At 41.3% G+C, this 20,544-nt stretch overlaps 2 protein-coding genes and 1 long non-coding RNA gene across 3 annotated transcripts; all 3 read left to right on the top strand.

Annotated features, from left to right (window-relative positions):
* Nucleotides 1-4,321: 4,321 nt before the first annotated feature.
* LOC117216026 lies at nucleotides 4,322-4,740 on the top strand. The gene is made up of 2 exons (XR_004489283.1): nucleotides 4,322-4,486; nucleotides 4,606-4,740. It is a non-coding gene; the product is annotated as an uncharacterized LOC117216026 (long non-coding RNA).
* An 8,407-nt stretch (nucleotides 4,741-13,147) lies between these two features.
* On the top strand, nucleotides 13,148-14,308 carry LOC117216028. Its single transcript, XM_033462564.1, has one exon. It carries the CDS (start codon nucleotides 13,148-13,150, stop codon nucleotides 14,306-14,308), a length of 1,161 nt encoding a protein of 386 aa, XP_033318455.1.
* A 962-nt stretch (nucleotides 14,309-15,270) lies between these two features.
* On the top strand, nucleotides 15,271-16,950 carry LOC117216030. Its single transcript, XM_033462567.1, has one exon. The coding sequence runs from the start codon at nucleotides 15,271-15,273 to the stop codon at nucleotides 16,948-16,950; it is 1,680 nt and encodes a 559-aa protein (XP_033318458.1).
* Nucleotides 16,951-20,544: the final 3,594 nt, after the last annotated feature.

Below are 20,544 nucleotides of genomic sequence, written 5' to 3'. Positions count from 1 at the left end.
AGCTGCCCGATACTTCTTCAAAACTTCTGCCAACTCTTCTTTATTTTCTTCCAATTGCGACAGTAGCTCAGTTCGTTCGCGACTAGCTACATTAACACGATCTTCTGCTTCGGAACGTTGCCGCAGTACTTCCTGCAACGAAGCCTGCGTCTCACTCAGTTCTTGCTCCAGTGCCTGTTTCGCTTTAACTGCTACTGCTCTAGCGCATTCTGTCTGTGAGTTACTCTGGCTTATCAATATGCCCTGTATAAAGTTGGCCAAGCTGAATACTGTCACAGGCCTGTATCTTCCTTAATAAGAGCTGTAGGGGATCGAACAATGAGACTGCCAATATGTGTACTCGTTAGTGTATTTAAAACAGATCTTGTCGCGAAACGATATCTATACAGACGTTTAGTCACAGTTTATACTGAATCGTTTGCGATCACGTTCGTTTAGTCATAATCGTCAGAAGAAGGTCAAAAGATAAAAATTCATCTTGTATTACGGATACATGTAGCGGCGCCATTGTTTTGCCCGGAGCTTATAATTCCTTACAATACCTCTTGATATTCCGAAGCAAAACAACAACATGGTTTGAAGCAAATTCTAACTCTTGTGCCGCTACAGAGCTTTTTAAGGCATGAATAAATTGAATGCATCTTTGTTGAGTCTAGATGATCCAGAATGGCGAACTACCGCAAGTAGAGCAACTAATCGAAATACTAGACATGCACATATACGTAATATGTTTAACATGGATAGGAAATTGTTTTGAAATTTAACAATCATTGCAATAATTACGTCGGTTCGGAAGTCGTATTACTAGATACTTATTGTAATATCGTAAAGTAATTCGAATTAGAAATCAGTTGAAAATAGAAAAACCGTGTACGCCGTGATTCTGTGGTTCGTTTACATTTAAGAGTGCCTACGTGACTAAAGGCACGTAGTTGGTAGTTCTTACATAGGTATGAGGGAAACGATAGACAACGGTAGAAGAAGGACGGTTTCGCTACGCAAGGCGAGTCGAAATGTGTGCGTGTTGCGAGAATCAGAGCTAATTGAGTCGTCGAAGAGTAGAGTCGTTAGAGGTATCGAGTCGTCGAAGAGTAGAGTTGTGAGAATTGATAGAGTTGTTAGAGAGAGGGAGTGTGTGTGTGTGTTAGATTCGTTGTGACGAGAGTGGTCAAATAACTGTAAAGTTATTTGATATAGATACGAGTATTGCATTTAGTTTCCGTTAAATAAATATCGTTTCCTGTCCAATTTATATATGTATATTCAATTTAATATTAATAAGTTGCAAGTAATCGGGAAAAAATTTCTAGCCTTATTTTCCGATATTACATTATTTTCACAGATTTCAATTCACTTATCCATTGATTGATATTAGGACAAATGAGGAACTTCGCATCTTATTAGATTAACAAATAAAATGTATTGTTCCTGATAAATGGTATGCAGAATAGTATTGGAAATAAAATACTGGTTTATATTACAGTTCAAGTGACTGATAGTAGGAAAGCAGTGATGGAAAGTGAGGCAACGTATTATAAAATTGAATCCCTAATTATAGCATGTAGATAGTATTTTGAGTGCGGACGGAGGACAAAATTATGCACATTTCTTTTTCAATTCCAAGGAAAAACATCATCGATAAGTCAGTTGTCAAAACACGATGGAAATTGCTCGTTGTTAATTGAGCAAGTTTGATATAATTACACAAGCTAAAGATTTAACATGAAATTCGTTTGAAGAAATTTATTTTTGCTTATACCTGATGTCAAGCGCGGTACTAAGTATCATGCTTTTATAACTATTGCTTTAAATATTTTTGTGTTGAAATATTGTCGTTTGGGTGTCTGTTTTGTACTGGAGGAGTACCCGAAATAATTATACTCGTCGTGTACAGCTAAACAGCTACAGGCAGTTGTTTGTATTCCTGGAACGCGTTGGATTCGTGTTCGTATGGTACGTTGATTGGAATGACTTAGAGGTGGGTTACTGGGGGTGCGAGTAATTATGTTTCAGCCAGGATTGGATAGAGAACGCGTTTAATCCACGTTTAAAGATCCGCTTAAGATACACATGCTCTGGTAGTTTCTAATTGGATCGTTATAGATGTCGTATCCTTTCTGCTAAATACGTTTTTGGGAGACATTAAGTTCAAAAAGGTCATTTCTTTAAAGAGGAGGAGAGAGGTGGTATGCATTGGATAAAGGTAACAATTTTATATGAAGGATGTTACGCCACGAGGCTCACCACAGGCTGTATTTTCCAACCGTCGCTCGCGGTCCTACAACATCGCAGGCAGGCCATCTTATCTGCCCGCCGGATCATATACAATGTATCGACGAGAGTGTCACGTCGATTCGGGGTAATTTCACGTTCCGCACGCAAGGTGAGAAATTCGTACTTAAATTTTGATTGTTATTAGAAAATTTATTGAACACTGACAGAGTAACAATACAGAATGGTCAAACAGCACAGAAAAGAATGTTCTTACAACGACTCGAGAGGTACTTTTTTATATCAAGGACCCGGCTCCTGTGGGGGGGCTATCGCTGGATGCCGGTCACATAGGGTTTCTATTACTGCTTAGCCATTATTTTGCTGACCAAGGTATGTGAAGCATAACCATCCTTTCGTTGCGTTCTCATGACCACCGTGACAAGAGCATAGTTGTCGCCAAGCAGCGAGCTCTAGAAACGTCGATTTTTGACCGTTACGTTTTTCACACAAGAAGAGGCATACGTGATCATAGGCGCGAGCGGTGGCGTGACCCGTGCATAGTGGGGGTCGTCTTCCAAATGAGACAAAGGAATAATCGAAGGGCGATCAGTTCCTTCTGACGAGTCAAACGTGACACTTCGACAAATATGACGAGCAAACGAATTTATCTAGAGAGAACGCAAAGTCGAGTCAAATTTCTGTAATATATTCATCATATTATTGTAAAATATATTATTCTATGTTAACCTGTTAATACAGTGTTACATTCATTATACCACCTCTGTTATTGTTACGCCGCGCGACTCTCTGCCTGGCCCAGGTCACACACCGCGGGCCAGACGGACACCAGAGGTCCGCTCTTCCGCACGGCGTACCCTCATTAGCCTTAAGCACCGTCCATAAATCATAGATTTACGAGAAAAGGTCCTTGAAACAAAACAAACATCTGGTCCCGAGGAGTTTCTAAACACTATTGTCTACCACGGTAGGACAAGGGAAAGTTGTTTTTTTGTCACGCACGCGGCAACTTTCCCCCCATTAATCACTTTCTCTCGAGGGCAGTTAAGACCCTTCGTTTGAGCAATTAAAAACGAAAGCTAATCCCTCGCTCTCCTAAATAACATCGGCACGAACAAATCCGATGGTCCCGTGCGCTAGACACTGATCCTTAGCCTTCCTCCGAGACAGCATCGTTTCCCAAGACCACTGATTCTACATCCTTCGAACGGTCAACATCCTTCGAGCGGGTAGACACACCCGCAGATCAGTCACTCAATCATCTCGTACACACGCACCAGTGTAACTATCCTCGTTAGAAGTTGTGGAATAAACGGTGAAATATAACTTACTACTGTGTCATATTCAATCAACCACCTCTGTTATCTTAACCGAAACAGGGGAACGACTACTTCGCGGCGTCGATTCACCGAATCGTAGCGAGAATTTACGCCTCTCGCTGACGCGTTTTCCTCGCGACCGCGTCTCTCCGCGAACGGTCGTAACAGTTATCTTAACCGAAACAGGGGAACGACTATTTCGCGGCGTCGATTAACATAATCGTAGCGAGAATTTACGCCTCTCGCTGACGCGTTTTCCTAGCGAACGCGTCTCACCGCGAACGGTCGTAACAAAGTATGATTATTGTAAACATTGAAAATAATTGGGGAAAATTGATAAACTGGTGCAACTTGTTGTATTATGAGCTGCAGGCTTGGTGCTGTGTCTATCTCTTATCACTTTAATACAATGGATGAGACATTTGTATGGCGTTTTTTGATAATGGAAAACGTGTTCGTGCTGTATGTTTTGCATTCAATAACAGGAAATGGTTCTGCAATTTCAGTGATTCAAAGTACTTGCAGTATAATGATAAGCATAATACAATATAAATTTGCATTTCATCCGGCTACTGACGGAAATACTTGTTTGACAATGGAACAGATCATTGCTAAGAAAGGAAAAAACGAACAGATTGTGTATCTATAATCTATTCCAAATTAAGATCATCGTTTCACGTTTAATATTTTAGATCTGCAGAAGGTAATTCACATTTCATTGTGATGACCGTATACATTGAAGCTATATTTGTCCTCGCTATTTCTTGTTATTTGTGAAAGTATGTAGGATGTATAATAGACAAATATAGGGAGGATACAAATAGTCTTAACTCTTCCGCAGAAGGAGAAAGAAAAATAAAGGGTGATAAGGAAATGGGCATACCATACAAATAATTTCAATATAAAGTCATTTGAAGCATGCTAATGAAAGCATGGTAAGCATGGTAGTGTTAAATTCTTAGAAATATGTAATACCCAAATATGAAATTTGTATTATTTAAGTGTTTCAAAATGTTGGGTATTCCTGGGTGGACACTTATAACTTTTGCTTTAGGAAGTTGAAGAAAATTACATTTATGACGTGAATTTTGTAATAAGCCACCTGCTCTATGGGAAAGTCATATTGTGAAAGGCATCTAAACAAGTATGTATTGTTTAAATATTATTGCTTTTATTATACTCACAAAAAGAGAAATAATGTGGTGTTGATACAATGAGTCATAAAATGTTCAAATGCGTTGCATCAAAATTTTCATGACAATTTTTATATTTATAAAAGTTTTGTCTTGTTTTAATTACATAAGTACATGATTGTTGTAACAAATTTTTGTTCCATCAGTTTTCTGGCAGGTAAAAATCAAAATATACTCATTGAAGTCAAATGTTTTTCAGATTGAAAATTGCAAATTTAATATAATTGTTTTACGGATTCAACAGTTTTCTCTTAGCTGGAATATTTACTTAAAACATATTACTTGTGCTTTTGATACGCTGAGAACAGAAGAAGATCTCGTTGATGTAAATTTAAGCTGCGAAGGAAAAAGGAATAAGAGCGGACAAACTGCTATTATCTGCATGTAGTACATATTTTAGAGATTTATTTAAGGTAAAGTGAAATTAAGAATTTAATAATTTGTTACTGTTAACATATATTTTATAAATGATACTTATTCTATTTTACGAAAATCCATGTCAGCATCCTGTTATAATATCTCGTAATGTAATATTCGATGATTTGGCTGCATTGGTTGATTTTATGTATCAGGGTGAAGTAAATGTGGTTCGAGAACAATTGGCTAGTTTTTTAACAACTGTTGAACTGCTTGCTGTCCAGGGCCTTGCCGATTGTACAGGAAAAGATAATGATAGTTTAGTAGAGGTATGTTTTTCAAAATTGTTAAATATGATTAGATATTTTCTGCTGAAATTAAAATAATACACTTGTATCACGTTAAACTGTGTTTCGGGATGACATTTTTATATCAACGTTATTGTTTTTGTATTCGTAATGACGCAATTTTATTTGATACTAGTGCTTCAAAAAAATAATTAAAAGTCAATAGATCTTGTTCATATATTTGATTTGAATGTAATTTAATATATTATTTTTAGAAGATTTATGTTCCATATACATATATGTCGGGTTAACATTAAGATTTAAGGCGCGTAACGATTCTTCGTTTGAGTTAGCCATCGTTTTACGAGACAGAGATTATATTTACGCGCATATACAAGATTTTACAAAATATTATGAATATTAAGTTTAATGAGTGATAAGATTAACAGACGATAAGTTTAACTAATAATTAGATTAAAGTATAATAAGTTTAACGAACAATAAGAGGTACGAATAATATGTCTTACGAATAATAAATTTAACGAATAATGAAATTAACGATTGATAGGTTTAACGAATAACGAATTTAATTAACGCTATTAACAATGTTTCCGGGGTTCAAACGAATCCACGGTCAACGGGATAACTCTTTACTTTTATAATTTTAGACACAAAAATACGATTGCTGAGACACTCGGTAAATTGGTCGATGTATCACTTTCCAAGGCGATCACACGAATGAATATCTGATGAAAATCTTTTTCGCTATACGACTGCATTTGTTTGTTATATGCTCGCTGGAGACATCGAGAAGGTTCCAATCGTTGTTGCTAGGCAATTTCTGTCAAAAGTTTGTTGTATACTCTTTGGAAACATCGAGAAAGATCCAAACGCCGTTACTCGGCAGTTTCTGTCTGGAGATTGATTCCTAATACAACGTGTGTCCCATTATATCGACATCTCTAAAGTACAATTCTATGTGATTTCTAGGGAGAACAATACAACCGATCCACACCTTCGTCAGGCAAAACGTTTATCCCGTGACCGTGGCTACGTTCGGCGACCAGTTGTCACCTCGAACCCACTTTCGCTTTCACAAATGTCAAACAATTACAAATGACAATTGCTTAATTACAGTTATGATAAAATCTAGGCTAAAGCATTAGAAGGCTTCCTCAAAATTGCAAAGGGAAGGCTCCGGTTTTCCTTTCGTCTCCGACATATACATTTATTTAGTTACTATTCTCCACTTATTTCATACGAATTTCATCGTCAACAGCCTACTTTATCTATTATATGTGTAACTTAAAATCATTGGAATAATTATTCTTGCATTAACATTAATGTACGTGCCAAATAATACGTGCAGTACACCTTCATACGCTATTGATTATTTCCTGTAAATGGAGGATCTTAATATAATGTACAAAATATATAAAATTTAGCATTAAAATTGTCGCACTTGTAATATCGGAATATATTAAAGGTGTAATTTTGTCCGATTAATTATAATTTATTAATAATGGATTGAAAATACAGATATTAGTTAGACAGAGAAACGATGTTTGATTAACAGGAAAACTAAATGCAACGCTCGTACTTACGACAAATAACTTGACAACTATTTGGGAACTCTCTCTCTCTCTCTCTCTAGCAACTCTAACACTCCCAACTCAATTCTAACGACTCTATGCTTCGACGTCTCGATCAACTCTGATCTTCGCCAATACACTCCTGCTCGGTCGTGCTCGCTCTTGGTACACATGCTCTGGTAGTTTCTAATTGGATCGTTATAGATGTCGTATACTTTCTGCTAAATCCGTTTTTGGGAGACATTAAGATGAAAAAGGTCATATTTTTATCTCGTAATGTAAGGTATATTTCGATGATTTGGCTGCATTTTTTGATTTTATGTATCAGGGTGAAGTAAATGTGGTTCGGGAACAATTGGCTAGTTTTTTAACAACTGCTGAACTGCTTGCTGTACAGGGCCTTGCCGATGGTATAGGAAAAGATAATGATAGTTTAGTAGAGGTATGTTTTTCAAAATTGTTAAATATGATTAGATATTTTCTGCTTAAATTAAAATAATACACTTGTATCACGTCAAACTGTGTTTCGGGATGACATTTTTATATCAACGTTATTGTTTTTGTATTCGTAATGACGCAATTTTGTTTGATACTAGTGCATCAAGAAAATAATTAAAAGTCAATAGATCTTGTTTATATATTTGATTTGAATGTAATTTAATATATTATTTTTACAAGATTTATGTTCCATATGCATATACATTTATTTAGTTACTATTCTCTGCTTATTTCATACGAATTTCATAGTCTACAACCTGCTTTATCTATTATATGTGTAACTTAAAATCATTGGAATAATTATTTTTGCATCAACATTAATGTACGTGCCAAATAATACGTGCAGTACACCTTCATGCGCTATTGATTATTTCCTGTAAATCAAGAATTATAATATAATGTACAAAATATATAAAATTTAGCACTAAAATTGTCGCACATATATTTAAAAATTAATTGGATTGAAGTATTTTTCAAAAATTCTTAGAATGTAAGGCCAACGTAAGATTTTACACGGAACTAGTTTCCATTTTCGCGCGTAAGACTACGTCATAAAGACAGGGGAGGGGGTATAGAAAGCGGACTTCAGACGCGCAGCGTAGACTTCCCTTAGTCATCTTACGACTGTGCTGTGAGGAGGGTGTTTTGCTCGGTGGTTTCAAATCCTTTGTGTGCAGTTGTGTGAATCTCTTCTGTTTTGTTCTACAACAAACACGAGCCGGATACAGGTTGGTATACATTTTACTTACTCAATAATTGGGTGAAATAGTTGAGAAAGCATGGCGAGGACAAAGAAGGGACTTTCGAAAACTAACGCCAACAAGCCAGAAACAGAACGGCTACTAACTTGGATTGACGAAGTTCGCCGCAAAAGATCAAAGTGTCGCCGAATGCGCAGACGTGATTTACGGATTGAAGCAATGCTGACGTGCGCTCTTTCCAAAGCTAAAAATGATTTACGCATCCGGCGATTATCAGCAGCTTCAAAATGGCAGAAATTTAAGAAACAATGCTGGAAGAAGAAGGTAAATTATACAAATTATGAACTCTACAATGGTGAGGACACGGAAAATCCGGGATCGTCTCAACAGAATCCCCACGAGGAGCCATCGTGTCCTGAAGTGGGCAGTTTAGACGATGTCGTGTCTAAGTTGGCAGAAATAAATGTAACGTTACAACGCTGAAGTAGCGGGAAAAATGCAAGCGATCAGGTTTGGAAGACCTAACTGTGACAAGAGGATTTCTCGCATCGTTTTATCTACCAAATGCGTAGAGATTTCAACAACTAAATGGAATCTCGAGCGATTACGGAGCACCGTGTATTACTTCGGTGCTGCAAGAATAGAAATCGCATTACTATCTTGATGTATATATGGATATTTTTTGTTTGCAGTCTCACCGTACGAGATGGCATTGGGACAAGCGGAGGGAGTTGGTGTTTGCAGTGATGCTGAAACGTACTGCACGCTCGAGGACCCCATGTTCTCCAGTCTCTGCGCCTTTCATTGGTTTGGTTTATATATTATATTATATGTATTGATTTGGTAATATACGTAATAATGAGCGTTCGAGGTATGTTCGAAGTGTGTTTGATCCGATATTTTTTATTTTCAGAAATATATACTTTGTATGTTTTATAGTTTGAAGAAAATTTGTATAGTACATTTTAGCTTGTAGATTTAGTAGTATCGTTTCTAATATTCGCTCCATTATTCTGTACGTCAAGATTTTGTATATTTGCTTAGTGTTGATTAACAGTTTTGTAGACTTTAAGAAATGAAGTGAAATTAATAAAATTTGGAAAATGTTTACAGTTTTTCTGCAATCTTCTAGTTCATATTAATGGCAAAAATGCTTTTCTGCCCCGCATACTACACATAACGAAATTCTGTCGCAGGCAAGAGACCCGTACATGTACCCAGGCTGTTGGCCGTCATCGGCAACAGTATTTGGCCTGTCTCTGTATGAGATAAGGAACGACGAGAGAGGATTGGTACGGCATAAAGAAGGGGGGAAATGTCTTTCTTTTTAGAAAATCGTGCATGAAGTTTTCTGGCTGATGAATGGGTTGCACCATGATCAAGTTGTACATAAACGTCTCATCACTCTGCGCTTCCGTATCTTGAACATCCAAGCACCAACTAATTCGAAAATCGTCTGACGCGCGATACACATAGGCTTATTGTGACGAACTACAGCAAATTGTAGCAAATCTTATTTGGTGGGCTCTAATACCTTTTGTACGTTATCTGGGCTAATGTGTTTTCTCATGTCCGGAAAAGTGTTTTCATAGCTTGTACCACCATGTTGTATGCGAGTTGTCGAAGCACACAAGACAAGCCTCCACTGAATATGAATAAGGAGAAACAGCGCTAGGGGTAATGGCCCCCCGCCTAACGCCAATTCAATATTCAGGAGATATTAGGACTGGCTAGAACTAGAGAACGCGTGAAGGGGGTGCAACTGAAGTTAATTCATAAGAGAATCCTGGAGCATCCCTGTCATACGCGTCGAGTGGTCATCGTGGAGTTTTAGTCGGTAAGAGTCCGACACTACTCTGCTGTTACCCAATTACTGCAACACCGGAGTGTCCATGAGGATTTCTCCACGTAAAAAAAAAAAAAAAAAATTTGTATGTGAGTTACTCTGGCTTATCAATATGCCCTGTTCAAAGTTGGCCAAGCTGAATACTGTCACAGGCCTCTATCTTCCTTAATAAGAGCTGTAGGGGATCGAACAATGAGACTACCAATATGTGTACTCGTTAGTGTATTTAAAACAGATCTTGTCGCGAAACGATATCTATACAGACGTTTAGTCGCAGTTTATACTGAATCGTTTGCGATCACGTTCGTTTAGTCATAATCGTCAGAAGAAGGTCATAAGATAAAAATTCATCTTGTATTACGGATACATGTAGCGGCGCCATTGTTTTGCCCGGAGCTTATAATTCCTTACAATACCTCTTGATATTCCGAAGCAAAACAACAACATGGTTTGAAGCAAATTCTAACTCTTTTGACGCTACAGAGCTTTTTAAGGCATGGATAAATTGAATGCATCTTTGTTGAGTCTAGATGATCCAGAATGGCGAACTACCGCAAGTAGAACAACTAATCGAAATACTAGACATGCACATATACGTAATATGTTTAACATGGATAGGAAATTGTTTTGAAATTTAACAATCATTGCAATAATTACGTCGGTTCGGAAGTCGTATTACTAGATACTTATTGTAATATCGTAAAGTAATTCGAATTAGAAATCAGTTGAAAATAGAAAAACCGTGTACGTCGTGTTTCTGTGGTTCGTTTACATTTAAGAGTGCCTACGTGACTAAAGGCACGTAGTTGGTAGTTCTTACATAGGAATGAGGGAAACAATAGACAACGTTAGAAGAAGGACGGTTTCGCTACGAAAGGCGAGTCGAAAAGTGTGCGTGTTGCGAGAATCAGAGCTAATTGAGTCGTCGAAGAGTAGAGTAGTTAGAGGTATCGAATCGTCGAAGAGTAGAGTTGTGAGAATTGATAGAGTTGTTAGAGAGAGAGAGTGTCTGTGTGTTACATTCGTTGTGACGAGAGTGGTCAAATAACTGTAAAGTTATTTGATATAGATACGAGTATTGCATTTAGTTTCCGTTAAACAAATATCGTTTCCTGTCCAATTTATATATGTATATTCAATTTAATATTAATAAGTTGCAAGTAATCGGGAAAAAATTTCTAGCCTTATTTTCCGATATTACATTATTTTCACAGATTTCAATTCACTTATCCATTGATTGATATTAGGACAAATGAGGAACTTCGCATCTTATTAGATTAACAAATAAAATGTATTGTTCCTGATAAATGGTATGCAGAATAGTATTGGAAATAAAAGACTGGTTTATATTACAGTTCAAGTGACTGATAGTAGGAAAGAAGTGATGGAAAGTGAGGCAACGTATTATAAAATTGAATCCCTAATTATAGCATGCAGATAGTATTTTGAGTGTGGACGGAGGACAAAATTATGCCCTAGCCGGTCCACTTGCAACCATAAAGCGCGAACTCGATGAATACGTCTGAGAAGGCAAACAGAATCTTCCTAACATCTTGCCGCAGCTCGTTCGATGAACTTTGGAGGAGGATACTCGCGGTTCAAGAAGAGTTAGATGGGTTAGATGAGGGGGAAGATGCGCGTGTAGCTTCGTTGTCGCAAGAGCATCGGGAGATTGACATGCGGTTCCTAGGTCTCTTTGAGCAAATGTCAGCAACAACCCCGTCGACAACAAAACAGGCGAGACATGCCGGAAACCAGAGCCGACCACCTTTCCAGAGGTCCGCGTGCCCCAATTCGACGGTGCCCTCAAGAACTGGACCTATTTCTACGACACGTTCTCATCCATAGTGGACCGTAACGAAAGTTTGCCGAATGTCCAAAAGTTCCAGCATCTACGCTCATCTATAACTGGACGGGCCGCACAGAGTATCCAGTCATTAGAACTCACATAGGCCAACTATCCCATCGCGCTTGACACACTGAAGGATAAGTTCAATTGCCCCCTCCAAATCTGCATGCGCCATTGGAATTTGATGCGCAACTATCCGGAAATCAAAAAGGAAACTCCAGAAGCCCTAGAGGATTTTTTGGAAACCATCAGCGTAAATCTAAAGGCGCTCGAACACCTAAAAGAGCCCGTCACATCAAATATAGCGATTATCGAATTGATCGCGTCGAAATTGCCCTCGTCCAGCCTGCGTAAATGGCAACGCACACTGCCCCGCCAACAGGTGCCATCCTATCAGCATCTGATACACTTTCTCAAAACACGGGCGAACGGGACTCAATTCCTCTCTAAAGCGAAGGAATCAAAAGGGTCAATCCACAAACACCACAGTCAGCGAACAAGCATACCGCATGGGCGAACCCTTGCTACAACCAGCAGAACGGTAGTGTGTCCGACCTGCAACGGACCTCACGATATCAGACACTGTAAAATCTTCAAGGCCAAATCATCGACCAAACGTTTTCAGATCGTGAAGAAGGCATCGTTGTGTATAAATTGCCCAGGCAGAGGACATTCGCCGACACAGTGTACATCGGGTTCGTGTCGTATCTGCGGTCACCGACACCATACTTATCTACACCGCGAACAAACCCAGGTAGACTCACGGTCGTCGAGCGGTCGATCGTCGAGCGGTCGATCGGCAAGCGGTTGGTCGCCGAGCAGTCGGTCGTCGGACAGTCGCTCATCGAGCGGTCGGTCGTCGGGCAGTCGCGCACCGAGCGGTCGGTCGTCGGGTAGTCGTTCATCACACAAGCGAGCCTCTACCGAACAATCACCATCTGGATCATCGAAGTCGCGGTCGTTCCACAAGTCGAGATGAACATCCGACACTTCACGGAAACATACATCTTCGGCTCCAAGAGGTACGAAAGAGCATGCCTCGTATGAGTCACGCTCAGCCCGGATCAAGAACACCACCCCAACCTCCTCGTCCAAGTCCCAACCGGTGCAAAACTGACTGTCCGAGACTACGACAGCAAGGGGGATCGGACTAACAAACACATCTCCCCACAGCCCTCTGCATCATGATCTGTTGGCCACAGCACAGATCAGGGTATTGAACAAACAGGCACAACCAACCCGAGCCCGAGCCTTACTCGACACTGGGTCGAGCATGAACTTCATGACCGACAAGCTCGCGAATTCCCTCGGTATAAAACAAAGGAGATGTGCGATTCAGATCGGAGCCCTCGACAATTTGAGCACCACGGCAAAACGATACACCACGGCCACAATCACGTCGACGGACGGCAAGTATAAGAAAACATTGAGATTTCTTGTTATCCCGGCCATGTCGACTTTCATACCAAGCGAGCCCATCGACCCCTCGAGTCTGGGATTACCCAGAAATATTCAATTAGCCGATCCACAATTCCATTGCCCAGCCCCGATCGATGTCTTACTTAGTACCGGATCAACATTTGCGTCGCTGTGCATCGGGCACGACAATCTGGCGCAACCAGGCGAACCTGAACTACGTCTACAAAAAACACGGTTCGGCTGGGTAATCGGGGGGAGTCCAACGTCCCAAACCGCGATAAATACGTTCCGCGCAACCACAACGGCTCTGCAAGAGGACCTCGCACGGTTTTGGGAGATCGACGAGGGACCGGCCACTACTCATCTTTCGGAATCTGAACGACTATGTGAAGAACATTTCCGAAACCATGTCCGACGAAAAAAGGAAGGCAGATACATCGTTGCATTACCATTCAACGAAAAGCTTTCCTCACTAGGGTCATCGAAGGCCGCTGCAATGAGCAGGCTCGCCTCTCTTCATCGTCGATTCCAACGCGACAAACAATATGAAACCGCGTATAGTGCTGTGATCCAAGAATATTTAGACTTGGGTCACGTGACGAAGATCAACACGGATCACGCCACCGACCACGGATATTATTTACCACATCACGGCGTGATCAAGGAATCGAGCGACACCACCAAGCTCCGGGTTGTGTTCGACGGCTCAGCATCAAGTACCACGGGAGTGTCTCTAAACGACGCCCTTCATACGGGCCCGAAATTACAAGAAGATCTGAGAAACATCCTATTGAGATTCCGGTCATTTCAATATGTCCTTACCGGCGACATCGAGAAAATGTACCGTCAATTCATCCTACGTCCAGAAGATCGTCCATATCAAAAGATTCTGTGGCGTGCCGACAACGGAGAGATCGAAACATACCGACTCAACACCGTAACGTTCGGTCTATCCGCAGCCCCGTATCTGGCCATCCGATGTCTCAAACAGTTGGCAGAAGACGAGGGACCTTGATTTCCGAGAGCAGCGCAGATCCTACGGCGAGACTTCTGTGTCGACGATGCGTTGACCGGAGCCGATACGAAGGACGAAGCCTTATCAGTCAGGAATGATCTCACGAAATTACTTAAGCTAGCCGGTCTAAATATCCGCACATGGGCATCAAACGATCGGGATCTGCTGCGAGGGTTACCTGAAGAAGACACCAACCAGAAATTACATCTCGGTGAGTCATCCACGTTAAAAACACTCGGCGTCTTTTGGGATTCAGCCGACGATGCCATACTATATTCGGTCAAGACGATCAGTGACACATCCCGAGTTACAAAGCGATCAATCAGTTCAGTCATCGCACAAATCTATGATCCACTAGGATTGCTCGCGCCGGTAATCGTTCGAGCAAAAATGATTTTGCAACAAGTCTGGACATTGAAGGTAGATTGGGACGAATCCCTTCCGACAGACGTACACACAGAATGGATCAAATACCACACCCAATTGCCGTTGTTAAATGCGGTAACGTTCTCTCGGAAGACCATCATAGAATCCGCAACGAAAATTGAGCTACACGGATTCTGTGACGCTAGCGAAAGGGCATATGGGGCGTGCGTCTACGTGCGGACGACGGACCGAAAGAACAATATTTGGACTCGACTCCTCACGGCGCGGTCGAAGGTAGCGCCGCTCAAATCGCTCTCCATACCACGTCTCGAATTAAGCGGGGCACTTATTTTGACGTTCTTGATTTCGTCAATACGACAGGCCCTGGCGACCAAGATATCGCGGATAGTATACTGGACTGACTCCACCATCGTACTCCATTGGATCAGGTCTTCGCCGCACACCTTGAAAACATTTGTGGCGAATCGAGTCGCTGAGATACAGACCAAGACCAGTACCTCCGACTGGCGTCATGTGCCTACCGACGATAATCCAGCGGATCTCATCTCCCGAGGCCAGACGCCCAAGGAATTCCTATGTCCGTCCATTTGGAAAAACGGGCCAAGGTGGCTCCTGCAAAGCGAAAACTATTGGCCGGTCTGGAGCCCGACACCGGTAGTCGACCTCCCGAGCAAAAGAAGACGATCTGTCTGATGACGAATATTAGCGACAACACACTCCTCCATCGTTACTCGTCTTGGCCAAGACTAATAAGAATCGTCGCCCGGTGTCTTCGATGGAGACATAAGCAACACCGATCTGCCCATCTCACCACAGACGAACTGACTGCAGCGCACAACAGACTAATAAAAATATTACAATCCAGTCATTTCGCGCCTGAAATTCGGATCCTCCAGAAAAGTCGAAGCGAGGATGTTGGAGGGAAACTACAGCCATTCAACCCCTTCCTCGACGAAGATGGGCTACTCCGGGTAGGAGGACGACTAACCAACTCCGCCATACCCTTCAGCCAAAATCACCCGATCATCCTACCGAAATCCCCGGTGGCAGAGCTAATTATAGAGCAAGAGCACCGGAACAATCATCACACAGGGACACAAGCTACACTATACGCGGTGAGACTGCGCTATTGGCCGATCGACGGCCGTAGCCAGGTATGGCGCACTCTCAGAAGGTGCGTCCGATGCTGCAGAGCCAACCCTCCACCAGTGGAATACTTGATGGGTGATTTGCCAGAGGCGCGTATTACCGAATCGCGGCCGTTCACGAACGTCGGAATCGACTACTGCGGCCCATTCTACATCAAGGAGAGGAGGGACCGCAACCGACGTAAAATCAAGACGTACGCCGCCATATTCGTTTGTCTGGCGACAGAGGCGGTCCACGTAGAGTTAGTCAGCGACCTAACCACCGACGCCTTCTTGGCCGCGCTGCGCCGTTTCATCTCGCGGCGAGGATGCTGCGCAACGATCCTCACCGACAACGGCACCAATTTCGTCGGGGCTAATCGGGAGCTGCAAGAACTCCGGACCCTATTGCAGTCCGACGACCACCAGGATAGGGTACAGAATTTTCTCGCCGACCGACAAATACATTGGCGTTTTAATCCTCCGAACTCACCACATTTTGGCGGCTTATGGGAAGCCGCGGTTAAAGCGTTCAAACGCCATCTCATCCGCGTGGTCGGCACGGAGCTCCTGACCTTTGAGCACCTCAACACCCTTGTGATCGAAATTGAAGCCATTCTCAATTCACGCCCACTGACTCCCATCTCATCCGATCCGAAAGATCCTCCTGTCCTCACTCCCGGACATTTTCTGATCGGTGACACACTAACCAGTTTACGGGAGCGTGATTTCAGGACAGTTCCATCAGGCCGGCTATCCAGTTGGCAGCGCATTCACCAGATTAAGCAGCACTTCTGGAGCAGATGGTATCGAGAATACCTAAATGAGCTAACCCGCCGCAACAAATGGGACAAGGGCAAACATAACATTCGTGAAGGCACCGTAGTAATCCTCAGGGAGGATAACGTACCCTCTATGCAGTGGCCGTTGGGCCGCGTAATCAAGGTCCATCCAGGAGCCGACGGAATCATCCGGACCGCTACCGTGCAGACGGCAACAAGCATCCTGGACCGCGGTGTCAAAAGACTGGTCCCCTTACCCATCCACCCAGATCCAGACGAGGCCGAACGTCCACACGGAGCGAAGGAGGTCACCAACGACACACCTGACTCCACAGCCAGAATTTGATCGGTGCCCTCTCAACGGGGGGAGGATGTTACGCCGCCTAAAACATCTGCACGCCAGCCCGGGCGACCGGACAACAACCGACCTGCGTAACGTCACTTCGACCCTCAATAAACCTAAGGACCCACCATAACTTTCACGTCCCTGTATTGTTTCGCCATGTGTCTTCAATCCGTTTGTCTTGAAGAATTTCTAAAGCTTAAAAATATTCTCGAGACACAGTCGGTTTTTAGAGAGGTCCTTGGGTTTATTAGTTGCACTTAAAACACGGAGAAAGCGGGTATGCACCCATTAGGAAAATCCGAATGGCCCTGTAATAAAACGAGCTAGGTTTTTCTCACGCTCACAGTCATCTATCCACCACGATGGTAGAAGACTCCCTACTCATCCCTTCGAGCAGTAGTGCAGGTCATGACCAATCGACACCGCGGTTCGTTACCGTCACTTTTCCTAACGAAAGTGGGAACAACCAATCCGCGTTCTTTAGGCACAGGGGCACACCCACACCGAACTTTTCTTCCGTATTAGAAAAAGAGCGACAGACAGTCTAAAAACTAACGCCTAACGCGGCAGTCTACACATAGCGCGAGAGTCGCATACTTCACGCAAATCTTTTGTCGGTTCTCGGTGTTGTCGAACATACATCTTCTCTCCTAAATATATTATAGTGCTAAGTCCATTAATACATTCCTATCCATTATAAGAGCCCTGCTCTAGCGTACATATCTATCGCATCTTCGTGCGACAAGTTGTTAACTATTTATTTCTCTACGTCAGTGTAATCTAAGTGTTGGAAATATATAATTTATAATTCTGTGAATCACAGTGTTATACAAACTCAATCACCCCAATTATCTCAACGGAAATCAGGGGATCGATCAATTCGTGGTGTCGATTGTTATAATCGTAGCTACCGTAATAAATCGTAATAGATTTACGACCCCCGTTGACGTCTCTCCGCGCGATTACGTCTCCCCGCAATTGGTCGAAATTTACATGAGGAACGTACTATAAAATTGAATCCCTAATTATAGCATGTAGATAGTATTTTGAGTGTGGACGGAGGACAAAATTATGCACATTCCTTTTTCAATTCCAAGGAAAAACATTATCGATGAGTCAGTTGTCAAAACACGATGGAAATTGCTCGTTGTTAATTGAGCAAGTTTGATATAATTACACAAGCTAAAGATTTAACTTGAAATTTGTTTGAAGAAATTTATTTTTGCTTATACCTGATGTCAAGCGCGGTATTAAGTATCATGCTTTTATAACTATTGTTTTAAATATTTTTGTGTTGAAATATTGTCGTTTGGGTGTCTGTTTTGTACTGGAGGAGTACCCGAAAAAATTATACTCGTAGTGTACAGCTAAACAACTACAGACAGTTGATTCTATTCCTGGAACGCGTTGGAATCGTGTTTACATGGTACGTTGATTGGAATGACTTAGAGGTGGGATACTGGGAGTGTGAGTAATTATGTTTCAGCCAGGATTGGATAGAGAACGCGTTTAATCGACGTTTAAAGATCCGCTTAAAATACACATGCTCTGGTAGTTTCTAATTGGATCGTTATAGATGTCGTATACTTTCTGCTAAATCCGTTTTTGGGAGACATTAAGATGAAAAAGGTCATATTTTTATCTCGTAATGTAATGTAAATTTCGATGATTTGGCTGCATTGGTTGATTTTATGTATCAGGGTGAAGTAAATGTGGTTCGGGAACAATTGGCTAGTTTTTTAACAACTGCTGAACTGCTTGCTGTTCAGGGCCCTGCCGATGGTATAGGAAAAGATAATGATAGTTTAGTAGAGGTATGTTTTTCAAAATTGTTAAATATGATTAGATATTTTCTGCTTAAATTAAAATAATACACTTGTATCACGTCAAACTGTGTTTCGGGATGACATTTTTATATCAACGTTATTGTTTTTGTATTCGTAATGACGCAATTTTATTTGATACTAGTGCATCAAAAAAATAATTAAAAGTCAATAGATCTTGTTCATATATTTGATTTGAATGTAATTTAATATATTATTTTTACAAGATTTATGTTCCATATACATATACATTTATTTAGTAACTATTCTCTGCTTATTTCATACGAATTTCATAGTCTACAGCCTACTTTATCTATTATGTGTGTAACTTAAAATCATTGGAATAATTATTTTTGCATCGACATTAATGTACGTGCCAAATAATACGTGCAGTACACCTTCATACGCTATTGATTATTTCCTGTAAATCAAGAATTTTAATATAATGTACAAAATATATAAAATTTAGCACTAAAATTGTCGCACATATCTTTAAAAATTAATTGGAGTGAAGTATTTTTTAAAAATTCTTAGAATGTAAGGCCAACGTAAGATTTTACACGGAACTAGTTTCCATTTTCGCGCGTAAGACTTCGTCATAAAGACAGGGGAGGGGGTATAGAAAGCGGACTTCAGACGCGCAGCGTAGACTTCCCTTAGTCATCTTACGACTGTGCTGTGAGGAGGGTGTTTTGCTCGGTGGTTTCAAATCCTTTATGTGCAGTTGTGTGAATCTCTTCTGTTTTGTTCTACAACAAACACGAGCCGGATACAGGTTGGTATACATTTTACTTACTCAATAATTGGGTGAAATAGTTGAGAATGCATGGCGAGGACAAAGAAGGGACTTTCAAAAACAAACGCCAACAAGCCAGAAACAGAACGGTTACTAACATGGATTGACGAAGTTCGCCGCAAAAGATCAAAGTGTCGCCGAATGCGCAGACGCGATTTACTGATTGAAGCAATGCTGACGTGCGCTCTTTCCAAAGCTAAAAATGATTTACGCATCCGGCGATTATCAGCAGCTTCAAAATGGCAGAAATTTAAAAAACAATGCTTGAAGAAGAAGGTAAATTATACAAATTATGAACTCTACAATGGTGAGGACACGGAGAATCCGGGATCGTCTCAACAGAATCCCCGGGAGGAGCCATCGTGTCCTGAAGTGGGCAGCTTAGACGATGTCGTGCCTAAGTTGGCAGAAATAAAAGGAACGTTACAACGCTGAAGTAGCGGGAATAATGCAAGAGATCAGGTTTGGAAGACCTAACTGTGACAAGAGGATTTCTCGCAACGTTTTATCTACCAAATGAGTAGAGATTTCAACAACTAAATGGAATCTCGAGCGATTACGGAGCACCGTGTATTACGTCGGTGCTGCAAGAATAGAAATCGCATTACTATCTTGATGTATATATGGATATTTTTTGTTTGCAGTCTCACCGTACGAGATGGCATTGGGACAAGCGGAGGGAGTTGGTGTTCGCAACGATGCTGAAGCGTACTGCACGCTCGAGGACTCCATGTTCTCCAGTCTCTGCGCCTTTCATTGGTTTGGTTTATATATTATATTATATGTATTGATTTGGTAATATACGTAATAATGAGCGTTCGAGGTATGTTCGAAGAGTGTTTGATCCGATATTTTTTATTTTCAGAAATATATACTTTGTATGTTTTTTAGTTTGAAGAAAATTTGTTTGTACATTTTAGCTTGTAGATTTAGTAGTATCGTTTCTAATATTCGCTCCATTATACTGTACGTCAA

The sequence above is a fragment of the Bombus bifarius genome, unplaced genomic scaffold, assembly GCF_011952205.1.
Source record: "Bombus bifarius isolate JDL3187 unplaced genomic scaffold, Bbif_JDL3187 scf7180000010053_frag, whole genome shotgun sequence".
Classification (NCBI taxonomy): Eukaryota; Metazoa; Arthropoda; class Insecta; order Hymenoptera; family Apidae; genus Bombus; species Bombus bifarius.
Note: the sequence above shows the minus strand (reverse complement) of the source record. Positions and strands in the feature narration are given on the sequence as shown.

Bases quoted from the DNA above. Each gene is read 5' to 3' on its own strand.
- LOC117216028 (XM_033462564.1), top strand. From the start codon at position 13,148: ATGAACTTCATGACCGACAAGCTCGCGAATTCCCTCGGTATAAAACAA.
- LOC117216030 (XM_033462567.1), top strand. From the start codon at position 15,271: ATGTCCGTCCATTTGGAAAAACGGGCCAAGGTGGCTCCTGCAAAGCGA.